Genomic DNA, 14,514 nt, shown 5'->3' with positions numbered 1-14,514 from the left:
TCCGTGTGTAATATCAGATCTGGTTCATTTATATCGAATTGCGTTTTGAAAAAGTCTCCTTTGAAGAGATTGTCCTCTGATGGAATTCATGATTTTGAAAGCTATGCCCATAACACTTTTAGTATTTAAAATTTCCTGGTTAACACTTGTTGGTGGTTGATACAGTGGTAACTCAAAAAATCTGAGACGTCATCATCCTTTTGGCACAATGCGTTAAGATGCCCCTTCATTGCTTTAGCTTCATCTGTTGTTATTGTTACGAGCTTAAATAGCGGTACTTTAATTTTTTCAAAAAAAATTTTAAATGCATTAAATATATCAAGACCTCTAGCCTTTCTTTTAACGAAACTATACCCAGCAATCTTCTCTAGTGGCAGAATCATCGAAAACCATGCGAAGAAAAACGAGCAATTTAGTATCACTGATGTCTGTAGATTCATCTAGTTGTTGAAGAAAAGGACACACAATAGCAATATGAGCACACAATTGTTTGTTCACATTTTTACTATTTTTTTCGATGTGTTGCATCACAGTATTTAAAGATAATTATAAATCTTGAACAGCACTTTTAATTTCATTTTTGTTCTTAACATTTTCAAAAAGAGAATTGTTATTCCTAAAAATGCGTCTTTGTTGAATTGACCATCAGAAAATGGTTTACATTTTTTTGTAAGATGACTCACTTTAAATGATGCTACAGTTACTACTTTAGATTGTAAATTAGGTGTCATGAAGAAATTTTCTTGTTGTTGTTGTGAGAATCTGGATTTAAGTTCTTTTAATTTATTTTTTCTAAGGTCACTATTAGGCCAAAAATCTGATTGGTTTTACTTTGGATTGTTGAAATGCCTTTTTAAATTTCCTATCATGGAAGCATTGCAAATCAAACTATCATTTTTCTGTTATCATTACAAAAAAGTATTCTAGTTCTCACTCTTGACGAAAATGATACGTTTTACTCTTTTTTGTAGTATTCATTTTAAATCCAATAAGCTTATCTGCGAAAAGATCTAAACCTCACAAACACTTCCTAATTCATTTCACAAATATATGTGGTCTCAATTCTAATCTCAACAATGCCCATTTCCACTTGCAGTCTGCCAAACCCCATATACTTTTTCTGACAGAATCTCAGTTATCGGTTGATTCAACTACTGCTCATCTCAGATGCCCAAATTATTCATTGTATGATTCCTTTCGCCTCAAAGGTGATACTTGTGCATATGCAAATTACCAAGTCCCTGTCAGAGACTTGGTAATTTGGAATCTCCTCTTTTCGATCTTCTCTGGCTTAAAATCTCTCTACCTCATTGTGTCAAATTCATCTGTTGTCTCTACCGTTCTCCCAACTCCACTAATTACTTGGAGCTCTTTGACTTCCTCTCTTTGCAACTTGACTTTCTCCAGTCCAACTTTCCTAACAGTGAGGTAATTTTCCTTGATGATTTTAATGTTCACAACTCCAGCTGGCTTCTGTTTTCTAGTCACACCGACCCAGCTGGCTTCCGTTTTCTAGTCACACCGACCCAGCTGGTCGAGATGCTTTTGCAATTACTAATGACCTTGCACAGATTGTTCATTTACCTACAAGAATACCGGACAATCCTAACCAAGGGTAAGTTGCTACAATGGATAGTCTTCCGTCTTCCGTCAAAAGGATGTCAGAAGGATTTTGGTGAATCTTGTTGCTAAGAAAGCTCCAGATCCCGATGGTATTTCTCCACTTGTTCTCAAAACCTGTGCTCCTGAACTTACTCCTGTTCTTTGCCACCTTTTTTCACTTTTTTATTCCAAAGGTGTTTTTCCTTCTGCTTAGAAATTTGCTCATATCCAGCCAGTTCCTAAAAAGGGTGATAAATACCTCCCATCCAATTATCATCCGATTGCAATTACTTCTACTCTTTCTAAAGTAATGGAGAAATGAATTAACCACCAACTCTTAAACTACTTAAAAACCTTCCGTCTGATCAATGATCGCCAGTATGGATTCCGTCAATGTTTATCCACTGGTGATATTCTGGCTTATGTTACCCATTTATGGACTAATTCAATGGAAATTTTCGGTGAAACACAACCAGTACCTCTTGACATCTCAAAGGCTTTTGATCGTGTTTGGCATAAAGGTCTTCTAAACAAGCTTCCATCTTATGGTTTGCCAACTGTGTTTAGTTATTGGTTATCCAGTTTTCTCTCTGATCGTTCACTGAGGGTGATGGTAGATGGCTCTCTGTGTTCTAACTTCTCCACTAATGCCGGTGTCCCCCAAGGTTCAGTTCTTTCCCCCACTCTTTTCCTCTTGTATATTAATGACTTTCTTCCATTGACTAGAAATCCTATCCATAGTTTTGCCGATGATATATATAGCACAATGCATTCCACTTTCCATTTTGAGAAACCTTGCCCTGCTCAATCAGTGTCAAGTTCTCGAATATCTGCTACCAATTGGGACTACTCTAGTGGGGCAAAGACAACTTAGTTGATTTCAATCCTTCTAAAACTCAGTCTTGTCTTATATCTTGCAAAAAGGATTCTTCTGCTCCTATGCTTATCTTTGGTGACACTCCAATTTTTAGGCAAAATGATATATCTCTTTTGGGGATTTCCCTTACTTCTAATCTCTCATGGCACAAACACATTACAAATATTGCTTCCTCTGCATCTAAAAAACTTGGTTTTCTCTTTCACTTACGGCGTTACTTTTCTTCCAAAACCCGCGGTTTTCAATGTGTACAAATCACAAATCCGCTCTACCATGGAATACTATTCCCACATCTGGGGTGGTGCCCCCAAAACCCCTCTCAGACTTCTTGATTCCGTTCAGAAGAAAGCAATTAGGTTAATTAATGATTCATCTCTAACAGTCTCTCTCCGCTCACTGGCTCATAGACGTACTGTTTCTGCTGCATATCTCTTCTACAGATATTTCCATGGGCACTGTTCTTCTGAATTGGTTTCTATAATTCCCACTCTCTCTTCCAAAACAGTCTGAACACGTGCCGCCAACAGCCATTTACTGTCCAACTTCAAATTCACAGAACCAACTTTCATCTTCCTCATTTATTCATTCAGCTGCCATTTTCTGGAACAACCTTCCTTCATACGTATTTCCTGAAAATTACAGTCTACAGAAGTTGAAGTCCAATGTCAACAGATATCTTCTTTCGTCTTCTCAGCCTCCAACCCAAGCATGGTACTAAGTACTATAGGTTGTAATACCTCTTGTGTTTGAGGTTTACATAAAAAAAAAAAAAAAAAAAAAAAAAAAAGTATTAAATTAACATATAAGCAGTGATGAGCTATAGTGGGCTCGCAAGAGCCCATTTTTATTTTTTTTGAAAATTTGCAAGCCCATTGTTGAGACGATTATTTCTTTTACAAATAAAATCCTGAATGCAATTATTGAGTATCCTGCGCCGAAACTACAGTGGGGGAGGGGGGGGGCCATTATTTTACTGGCGCAATCGATCGGTTATGTATTTTAAAATTGCTTCATTTTTGATTTAATTACAGTCCGACCTCTGTTTAACGAACTCCTTTATAGCCAATTTTTTTTATTCCCTTGGTAATTACATTTAAAATAGTTTCTGTTGAACGAAGAAAATTTCCATGTAACAAACGGATTAGGAGAGGCAACTGTGTATGCATTGTTCTCACCTCTACCCTTTAGGCAATTTAGGTAATTAAAAATTGCGAATTAAAGGTGAAAGGGATTACTGTTTCACAGTGTTAGTCGTGTCCGTTAAACCTAAGCAGTCACATACCGAGAAGTCCCGCTAGTCAATATGCTTTCCATAGCCAGTCAGTGTATTAAGAAGATTCTCGACATGGATTATAGCCTCTGGTCAGCCTGTGTTGTGGTTCCCCTTTACTTCGACAAATGGGCATATGTTTTTCAGAGAAGTGAGTGATCCACGCCTTCCAATAAATTTCACCTGTCTGTGTTTACATGGTCACAATAGCTGAATATCCATGTGATTCCAATATTTTGCACAGTATTCAAAGAACTAGTGACAGTAGCAATGTAGAGGGGGGGGGTTGAGGCAACTAAGATATTATATAAACTTTACAAAGATGATTTATAAACTGTACAAAGTTTATAAAGTTTATGATTATATAAACTTTATGAAGGTGTACAGGCAATAATTAAAAAAAAAAAAAAAAACTGTATCATCAATCTCCAAAAAATTAGTGCGAATTAAGGATGATTGCTAAAGAATTTGATGCAGAAACTATAAAGATCAGTCGTGTGTTCGGGCCACGATGTGCAGCTTGTAGCTTGCAGATGGCAATTGTGGGTTGGAGGAATTATCCTGCTTTGTGCAAACATTTTGAACCAGAAGTTAAATATTCTGGATTATTAAATCGACTTTTAAATTTGGAATTTCTTAACCATTTAGCACTAATAATTGACATCCTGCAGGAGTTCTTTTTCCTTTCAGAAGCTTTACAAATCACAATGGTTCCAGTCCCATAGTTCCCTGAGGAGCTGTTGTGGTCACCAACAAAATCCTCCAACTGCATCGATCATATGCTATATGGGCGGCATCACAAAATGTCATGCCCAAAAGTTCACTGATCCTATCCTTCCACCTAGTTGCAGGTCTTCCTTTAACAGCAGTTTTTGGAGTTGGTTTTGTTATGGTCTCTGCGGCATCAGATAAAAATTAATGATTTTAGAGATTTTGTTAAAGACAGTTTATCTTTAAAATCGAGTGAAATTACCATTGCGATTAGCAGCGCTGAAGCTGAGTGAGCTTTCAGCGTAATGAATAATATTGTGACAATTAAACACATTGCAGATTATGACCATACATCTAAATGGAAAACCATTGCTTCAAATTGATCCAGATCGTTACGTCGAATCATTCCTCTGTAATCATCGCTCAGCTATTGAGCAAAGCAGAAGATCGACAACAAATATTAATAAAGAACTAAATTGTGTATATGGCAATTTTTAGAATAAATTTTCTTGAATATTTGTGAAATAATTTTTTGTGTACTTTTTCTAGAAAGTTTTTGTTTTTTTATGTAATATTTGTTTGTATATTGTTGAATGTTTCGTGATAGTTTTTTATGTTTTTTTATTATTATTATTATTATTAGCCATATGGTGCAAGTAAGCCTGAGGCTTATGCTGCACCAGCCAAAAAAAAAAAAAAAAATTCTGAATTACCCTGAGAGAGAGAGAGAGAGAGAGAGAGAGGTAAGTAGAAGAGAATCACCAAGAAAGAGAAGAATGATATCCAGCTCAGGACCCTGGCTGTGCCAAGCCCATACTCACCAGATATGAGCCCCTATGGGAAATATTTTATATTTCGTGTTATTTTTTATTTGCAATATTAAAACACGCACAATAAAGAAGTTGTGCATGTGCCGAGCACGTGCGGTAGATGGTTTATGCGAAACATCCTTCCCGTTTCTTTTAGGTATTTTGCTTTGTATATATCAGTTACGAAATAAAAGAGCTTTTTTATTGTAAATATTTTATTGATCATTCACAGATTTTCATAATTTCTGGAAGACAAGATACAATGGATTTATGATAACTAAAGTAAGAGATGTATACTTGCAAGTGCAACGTATCTAAATATCTCTGTAAAATAGCACCGATTGATGTACCTATCTTGTAGTTGAAGTGACATATGCAGCTGTTAGGGGAATCTAACAATGGAATGTAATGAAAAAAAAGAAATTGTTGCAATCATACTTACTGCAGTAGTAACTTCAGGAAGCATGATTGTGACGTCATACTATTCAAAAATTCTAAAAAGTTATAACTCCAGACACTGTCATATCCAGTTATCATTGTAAGGCGAGGCATGACGGCCAGGTTTTTAAGTATTTGTTTTTTTTAGATAGACCTAGGAACGTTTTACACATTCACTTATACGCATGGTTAAGGGAGTAATAAGTCATATCTGTCCACCCCCCTAAATCCACCCCTGACTCGAGATATCATACCAGTCACAAAAAATGCATCACGCACTCTAATCACACTACTAATAGTTCGAGCATGGGAAGCACCTCTAGCAGAAGCCGCGGATGATGTCACGTCCGTGACCGATCAGATTTACTTGGTAGAAAGTCGGAAAAACTGTGAGCCCATTGTTAAAATATTCACAGCTCACCACTGCATATAAGTACTGCCCAGTTATTAATATTAAGTAAGCTAAATAAGAATTCTACACACACACTGGGCTCTCCACAATGTAATAAGTGAATTTTCACAAGAGAAGCCTAGTGGCTGCGTGGCAACAAGAGTAGTCATGTGGTTCAACAGATTTGTAATAAGCATATGCAAGGTGGCGCATAATAATAATATTTAGAATTTGACTAATTTATTTTTTATATATATTTAAAATTCGTCCTGATCGACCGAAATTAAAGCTGCGATTGACTTGTTGGCCACCCCTGTGATAGAGCATTAAATAGAAATTTAGGCAAAGATGCCCAAAATTTATGGGTTGATGTTTTCAGTAATAAAATATAACAAATATAAAGTTACATATACATTATCACAAGTGGAACAATCTCTTAATGACATAATCACAATGAGCAGACCATGACAGAAATCCCTTTTAACTATGTTTAGTTATCATTCATGTGATCAAGGAACCAGTATAGGTTCTGGAACATTTTGCTCATAGAATAAATTAGTTTATTGTGGACTAGAATACTTGTGTGATTTTGAAGTTAGCTTTTAATAAAATAACCAACAAATAAGACATCACTTTTAAAGTAAGGATAAGATCTTTTTCTTTTGCTCTTGATTTTAATTAGTTTATCATCATCTTCTTATGTCTAGGAGCAGGGGTGAAGGAAAAAAAAAAAAAAACAGATACAGGAACAGTTTCTATAGTAGGTCAGAAAACAGGTTAATCAGCAATTCCTGTCTCTCAGGGCGCCTCCGTAGCCAGGTGGGAAGGAGCAGCAGTGCGTAGCACACGCTTCTTGATTAGACTGGAGTTCGAGCCCGTCACCACCAAATACGGAGGATGCAGAAAGGTCAGGGAATGACCACCACATATCCCGGAGCAATATAGCCTTAGTTGCTAATGCTCCTAAAAACCAAATAACAAACAAACAAACAACAACCTGTCTCTCAAATCCACTTCATTCCTTGTCTATGCAAAGGAGTGAAGCTGTATTTCTTTTTGTACAGAAAATTCCATCACTTTCTTCTAAAATAGGTAATATGTGTGGCAGTCAGCCTTTAGCCATTCACTTTAAATTCACAATACCCATTGTACAGATTTTCATAATCTTTATTAATTTATTGGGCATTCTCTCTACTTCCATTCCAGAAAATTACAACCCACAGATACTCAAGTCCAGTGTCAGCAAGTTTCACCACTTTACCAATTCCCAACCCTATTGCATGTTAGAATAAGAATATTGTTTCAAAAATATTTTACGTTTGAGATTACAATAAAAATAAAGTATTATTGAAAGTCATTTGTATAACTGAATGATTAAGATTCTCTAACAAAGAAGTGGTAAAATTAATTTTTTACATATTTGATATTTTCGATTAATATCCTAATAAATTATGAAATATTCAGATTGCAGTTTAGTTTTATTTTGGTGTCAGAAGGTGATTGTTATGATTTTTCAGTTGTTAAATTCAAAAGCAATTGTTTTTAATCCTAGTCTTTCTTAAATATTGCCAAAAAAATTTAAAATTATATGCCGAGGACTGTTAAAAAAAAAAACAACCCAAAGTTACTAATCTTTTTTCATGGTAACTGAGTTTTATATCATTTTGTAAGAGAATATATATGCCACTTTTTTTAGATGCAGAAGTATTATCATTTGATAAATAATAGTTTCATCATATTTATAAACTTTCAGATCCTAATCCTCCTGCAAATCTTCAGGTTGTAAAATCTAGTACTTCACTCATGATTCTAATATGGAATCCTCCACAGCATTCTCTTTATGACCATTTTATAGTTAGATACCAAACTATTGGTGCCAAAATATGGCAGAAAATAGGTAAGTGTATTTTTGTATAAAATGATCAGAATTGTGTTGATAATGAAATGCATAGTTTTTCCTCTTGTTTAGCAAAATTTTGTTTGGTAAAGTAATAATATTCTTGGATTAGTAGCCGCACACAACATATAAGAAGCTGTAGTAATAGTATGAGTATTATACGCTATTAAATATTTAATTCAGATGAGAAAAAAAAATCTGCTACTCTTGAAAAAGTCACAACCCAGTTTTTTCTTTTACTCCTCAGGATCTTAAACAATAAAATTATCTTGCTGATAAAACATGAGAGTTCAATTTCATACATTTATTTCATAGAATGCTCATCAAGACCATATTGAGAGTTAACTTAATGTTCGGTTAGTGTTCAGTTAATGTAAGAAAACTAATGGACTAGTGGGGGTGAAGAGAAGGAAAAAGATTTCATGGGACGTGACTATATTTCAGTAGTTATTTTATTCCAAATTTAAAACAAAATATCAAATCAGAAATCCTCTTTGTTCATTTTTTAAAAGTATATCTGTTCAAAATTTTGCTTTTTATTTTTTATTTAACATTAGAAAGAGACAGCAAAGAACTGCATATTTTAATTTAGAACATTTTTTTTTAACAGTTGCTTTTTTACTTAATGAATCATAATATTTATTTAGATATTGCAAATACCACCTCTTGTGAAATTAGGAATCTCATCCCTGGTGAACGGTATGTAATCCAAGTTACATCTGTCAGTAACAGAGTTGAGAGTCGTAAAGCAGAAAGTGTAGAGCAGATAATGTGTAAGTAATCTTTCTTTTGTGTCAATGTTAAGTCTCTTGAATAAATAGACTTAAATACATTCTTCTGTGTTTCCACATGCAACATCTGATTTTGAAAACATTAGTTCTTTTTCAATAAAGATGCCTTATTAACTTAGATTTTAATACGTTCACTGCTGCCTGTATTTGAGAGAGTACATTCTATACAGGATGTCCGGGCTAGAGGTATCTAAAAATATACACATATTTCTCAGCATCTATAAGGTGTATTAAAATAATTTTTTTGTTATTATACAGAGTAACTCACCAAGTTTTTATGAAGGTTAGTAAAGTTCAATATGGGCACCTTTTGTAGCTCAACAGATGTCAAAATGATACTCGAGCTTTTGCCAAGTGTTTTCCAGCATCTGAGGCATTATTAGAGGAACTGCTTCGATGATACACTGTTTCAAATTATCCAAATCTCGAACTTTTCCCTGGTACACACAGTCTTTAATAAAACCCCATGCTTTTTTTTTTTCATAGTCATATCTATGAAAAAAAATGGACCGATGAAGCCATTTTTGTGCACTCCTAACCAGACATTGACTTTTGGTGTGTCCCTTTCATTTTCGATCACTTTGTGAGAATTCTCCGTATTCCAAATGTGGCAAAATGTGACGAAACAAATCTTGAAGAGATTTCCTATCGACTGTGCTATCATTTGAGAAAATATAAGTAGTTCTCGCATTATAAGCCATTATTTTTGGATACCTCTAGCCCAGACACCCTGTATTATGCCATTAGTGTAATTTATAATATTCTTTCTAGACTGAATGAAGTGCAGCCTCACTCTCATTTGTAATTCAAACATTATATGGAGATATTTTGCTATGTGTATTCTACCTCACTTCTTCTATCACTAATCTGGCCTTAAATCTCAAAATCCACCCTTCAACCTGTCATGTTGGCCAAATATTTTCTCATCAGATGGTTAAATGCTAAGCTTGGACATCCTTTTGTTGTTGTTATGTTATTTGATTTTTAGGAGCATTAGCAACTAAGGCCATATTGCTCCAGGGATATGCGGTGGTCATTCTCTAACCTTTCCGCATCCTCTGTATTTGGTGGTCACAGGCTCGAACCCCAGTCTAATCAAGAAGCGTGTGCTACGCACTGCTGCTCCTGTCACCTGGCTACGGAGGCGCCACATCATTTTGTGTTATTTTGACATCAACTGTACCAACAAATTTAAACAGTGCCTGTTATTGTTTTCTGGGAATAAAAAAGTGATTCAGTGTTTTATAATGCTAATCATTGGCAAAGTAACTTTCTTAATATCTGGGACTTTCTTCAGTGGGGAGGTCCACCAAGACTACCAGAGCCACTCCATCTTGTCAGTCTAAACTCAAGAATTTGATCCTTAATTCATCAGCTATGTTAAGCTAGCTACCTCCTTCGATCATGACCCTGATGTCTAGATTCATAACAAGGTGTACAGAAAAAGGTAGCTTGCATTCACTCATATCAAACTTTTAACCTTGAGACTTGTCTCCATTTTCATTGAGCTTTTTACAGTTTTGTTTTATTTTATTCCTTTGTTAAAACCACATTTGACTTTTTATGGTTTATATATCACTTAAATTATGTAAAACCCTCTACCTTAGCTGTAATAGGGTATTGCCCTTGCTTTATTTGGAACCAGTAAATGATTGCATGTATGAATAGAATGTATATATATCTTAAACATTATGAAAGGGATTTTTTCCATTAATTTCATGTTTCATTCCTAATGTCTCAAGCTACAGATAAGCCTTTAGGAAAAATATTTTTTACACCCTAATGGTTACAGAATTTTAGCAATAGACACGCTTGTACTAAATGTGATTGGTTTTTTTTTGGAAAAAAAAAAAAAAAAACTGTCCTTTACAGAAGTGTTTTTGACTGCATAGGTAGCACAAGCAGTTATAATCATGGTTCTCTCCACACTAGGTGGGAAAGGCCCGGATTTGATTCCCTTCAATGATGCGAGGAACTTTTACAGGCTTCTTTCACACCATGGCTGAGTTAGTTGCAGGTCTGGATAACAAGTTCCCCCCACCTGAAGGAACTCAAGTTTTTTTTTCCTTTCAGAAAAACAGACAAATTGACCAGAGAACACATGCAATTTATGAACATTTACACATGAGCAGATAAGTCGATTCTTGGGTGGCCCTAATATAACAGCTTTTTTTTTCTTTTTTTTTTTTTAAGCAGTGTTTTCCAACCAGTGCTCTGAGAGTGTTCATCATTTTTAGGGATAAATTTTTACATGAGTTAACAATTATTGTCTGTAAATATGAGTGAGGTCTTATTTAGTTCATTTTGTGGATCATTTTTATGCTAATGTAATATTTAGATTCGGTAATATATAAAAATAATGTATATATGTATATATTGTAAAATATACATATAATGTATATATGTATATTTTACACATATAATACATATATATTAATACATAATATATATGTATTATATGTGTTTCACCATTGGTCCACTAGATATGAATGATTTAACTGTTGATGATCCTGCTCAGGTTGCTGACAAACTGAAGAGGTATTTTTCTTTTACATTTCATACATGAGGGAGAGGAATGCCAGAAGTTCATCAAAATCTAACAGAAGCTAAATGATTTTGTGATAACAGAGGAAAGTGGAAAAGAAATTGTTGAGACCAAAATAAAAAAAATAATAATAATAATAAAAAAAAAGGTACCTGGGGTGGATAGGATCTTTCAATTATACAGTTATATTAAAAGAGGTAAGTAGCAAAAGAGGTAAGCAAACTTTAGTCATGAATCCAAGGATGCAAATTCCAAGGTTTGCAAATGTCCTCAAATCTCAAGGGAGGATCAAAAGTTTACATGGGTAATTACAGACCTGTTAGCTTAACTTCTGTTACATGGAAAATAATGAAGTCACTGGTTAAGGAAGTAATGCAGGACTCTAGATAGGAATGCAATTATACTGTAAATAATTGCAGTCATAGCATGGATTTGTTAATGGAAAGATCTTGTCTGACCAATCCGATTGTATAATATAATGCACTAACAAAGGAAAGAAATTGGATGCAAAAAATAATTTTGATATAGCATACATGGATTTCAGGAAAGCTTTTGATTCTGTTGGACATAAAGGACTGGTATACAGTTTGGAGCAGTGTAGCATTAAGGGAAAATTATTGTTGTGGATAAAAGGGTGTTGAGTTGGAAAAGACAGAGTATTTAGCAATGGATACTGCTCTTCTTGAACTAATGTTTTTATCAGAGTTCCCCAGGGTTTAGTGCTGGGCTCGTTGTTTTCTATATTTATTAATGATATTGATGAAGGCATATCAAGCTTAATGTCTAAGTTTGCATAAAATCTAGACAAAGTACGTAGAAGTGGTAATGGAAGTTTAATATTGATGAATGCAAGTTATTCTGCACTCCTGTAACTGGAAACTCTTGTTGAATCAGTGGTCCACCATGCTCTCAAGTGGGAAGTGATTATGGCGGTTTTCAAAGCAGTGTATTAAGTAACTGTAATAAATATAAATAGGTATATTCAGTAAAAATTTTAATATACATTTAATTACAAATGGTTTGCAGCTTTTGAGGCTAAACAGGCCTCTTCGTCAACAAATACTAATAGAATGGAGACGTTAGAGACAAAATTTTAAAGGATACAGTTGTGTGCACAATGAGGTGTGCGTGGGCACGAGGTTGCCCATTCAACCACTAGATTGGTGTTCATTTTTGCTGCATGGATGTGTGTAGTTATGCTTCCAGCGCTTATAAGCTGTTTTTGTCGTTATTTGGTTTTTAGGAGCATTAGTAAGGCCATATTATTCCGGTGATATGCAGTGGTCATTCCCTGACTTTTCCACATCCTCCGTATTTGGTGGTCATGGGCTTGAACCCCAGTCTAATAAAGAAGTGTGTGCTATGCACTGCTGCTCCTACCCACCTGACTACGGAGGCAGCGCTTATAAGCACTGGAAGCATAACCACACACATCCATGCAGCAAAAATGAACACCAATCTAGTGGTTGAATGGTCAACCTTGTGCCCATGCATGCCTCATTGCGTGCACAACCTTTAAAATTTTGTCTCTAACGTATCCATTCTGTTAGTATTTGCTGACTAAGAGACCCGTTTAGCCTCTAAAGCTGCCAACCATTTGTAATTAAATGTGTATTAAAATTTTTACTGGATATACGTATTTATATTTAAGCAAGGGATCCCAGTACCACAGACCCATTTACTCTCTAACTGTAATAATCCATTCGGTTAACAGGTTGACTGCTAATAACATGTCACGTCAAAGGATTCAAGAACAGACAATGGGATGACAGATACTGTTGTGATGCATTTGGGGACACAGATATTTTGGGCTGGAGATTCTTATCACATGTTTTTTGAGTTCCAAATTAGTGTGGTGGTGGCAGCACCAGGATTGAGTTGTGGGTAGAGTTAAAGGATCATGTGGTGGTTCGAGTGTACAGGGTATAGATGTGAGTGTAAGGTCCAGTTGGTTAGCACCCCTTTGTGGTGCTCTGCACTCTGCTAAAGGTTGAGAAACACTGCTGTAAAAAGTTAAAATACAGCAAGCATTTTCTTCAAAAGAAAACTTTCTTGATGGAAATATCTTAAAACTATATGAATTAACCTCAATGCAAGCAGAGAACAAATAAAATTGTACTAAGTAAATGGCTTTACATCACCCTCTACTGTGTGGTTCATGATAAACGAAAACCAAGGGTTACTTTAATAGTGCAGACTTCACTCAAAGTACCAATATCGAGCAGTTCTAATTTCATGTGCTTTATTACAGCACTCATGTTTAGCATTAGCACGAGTAAAGGCACATTATGTAAGAAAGCAAGCTTATATAGCATCAGTAAAAAAAACCCCAAATCTTCTAATTTCATCGTCCACTCACTCCAAATGTTTGTCTAGTTCTGCCTTGAATCTATTTAACTTCTACAACAGGTGGGAGTTTGTTGCAGCAATCAACCACATGCTGGCTAAAGGCAAACTTCTACACATCTATCCTACAACTGTCTTTCCTCAATTTGAATTTATGCCCTTTATGGCGATTATTCTGAGCAAGAGGAAGAATCCCTTCAGCATTGAGCATGCTCAAACCATTCAAGGCCTTATACACCTCAACCAGATCGCCTTGCAGGTGCCTAGTCTCCAGACACTGTAATTTGCAGAACTTAAGTCTTTCTTCGTAAGAGCAACCTTTGTTCCATTCACTAATCTTGTTGCCCTTTTCTGCATTTGCTCCAGCAACTCTACATCCTTCCTAAAATGAGGCCTCCAGACCTGTATACAGTACCCAAGGTGTCACTTGACTATTGCCTTATACAAGGGGGTAATCACCTCCTTATCCCTGCTAAAAAAATTCCTGTATATCATTGACAAGACACCATGAGCTACTCTTGCAGACCATCTGCACTGCTCAGGAAACTTCATATCTGCCTGCACAATTACTCCCAAGTCCTTTTCATTTTCTACCACTGTCATTGTAGTACCACACAGTTGATATGTTACTCTGGGGTGACTGCTTCCCATATGCAGTACTTTACATTTTTCGATGTTAAACTTCAGTTGCCTCCTCTCGGCCTATCTGTTCAACTTTTCTACCTCCTGTTCCAGCAGTGTACAGTCGTTAGTGTCATTAACAACCCTGCTAACCTTTGTATAGTCTGAAAACTTAGCACTAGTATTAGCAAGGGCACATGATGCAAGAAAGAAAGC

The 14,514-nt window shown here is 35.5% G+C and overlaps 1 protein-coding gene across 2 annotated transcripts in view; it reads left to right on the top strand.

The window, feature by feature from the left end:
• Positions 1-14,514, top strand: part of LOC150082339 (tyrosine-protein phosphatase 10D-like) — a 179,698-nt gene that overhangs the window by 116,186 nt on the left and 48,998 nt on the right. For both annotated transcript variants that reach the window (XM_090379228.1, XM_090379229.1), the window contains exons 9-10: positions 7,852-7,995; positions 8,643-8,768. In XM_090379228.1, the coding sequence (XP_090235354.1) occupies positions 7,852-7,995; positions 8,643-8,768 (270 nt within the window). The remainder of the gene's footprint in view (positions 1-7,851; positions 7,996-8,642; positions 8,769-14,514) is intronic.

The sequence above is a fragment of the Mastigoproctus giganteus genome, chromosome 8 (assembly GCF_048544385.1).
Source record: "Mastigoproctus giganteus isolate SK-2022 chromosome 8, ASM4854438v1, whole genome shotgun sequence".
Lineage (NCBI taxonomy): Eukaryota > Metazoa > Arthropoda > Arachnida > Uropygi > Thelyphonidae > Mastigoproctus > Mastigoproctus giganteus.
Note: the sequence above shows the minus strand (reverse complement) of the source record. Positions and strands in the feature narration are given on the sequence as shown.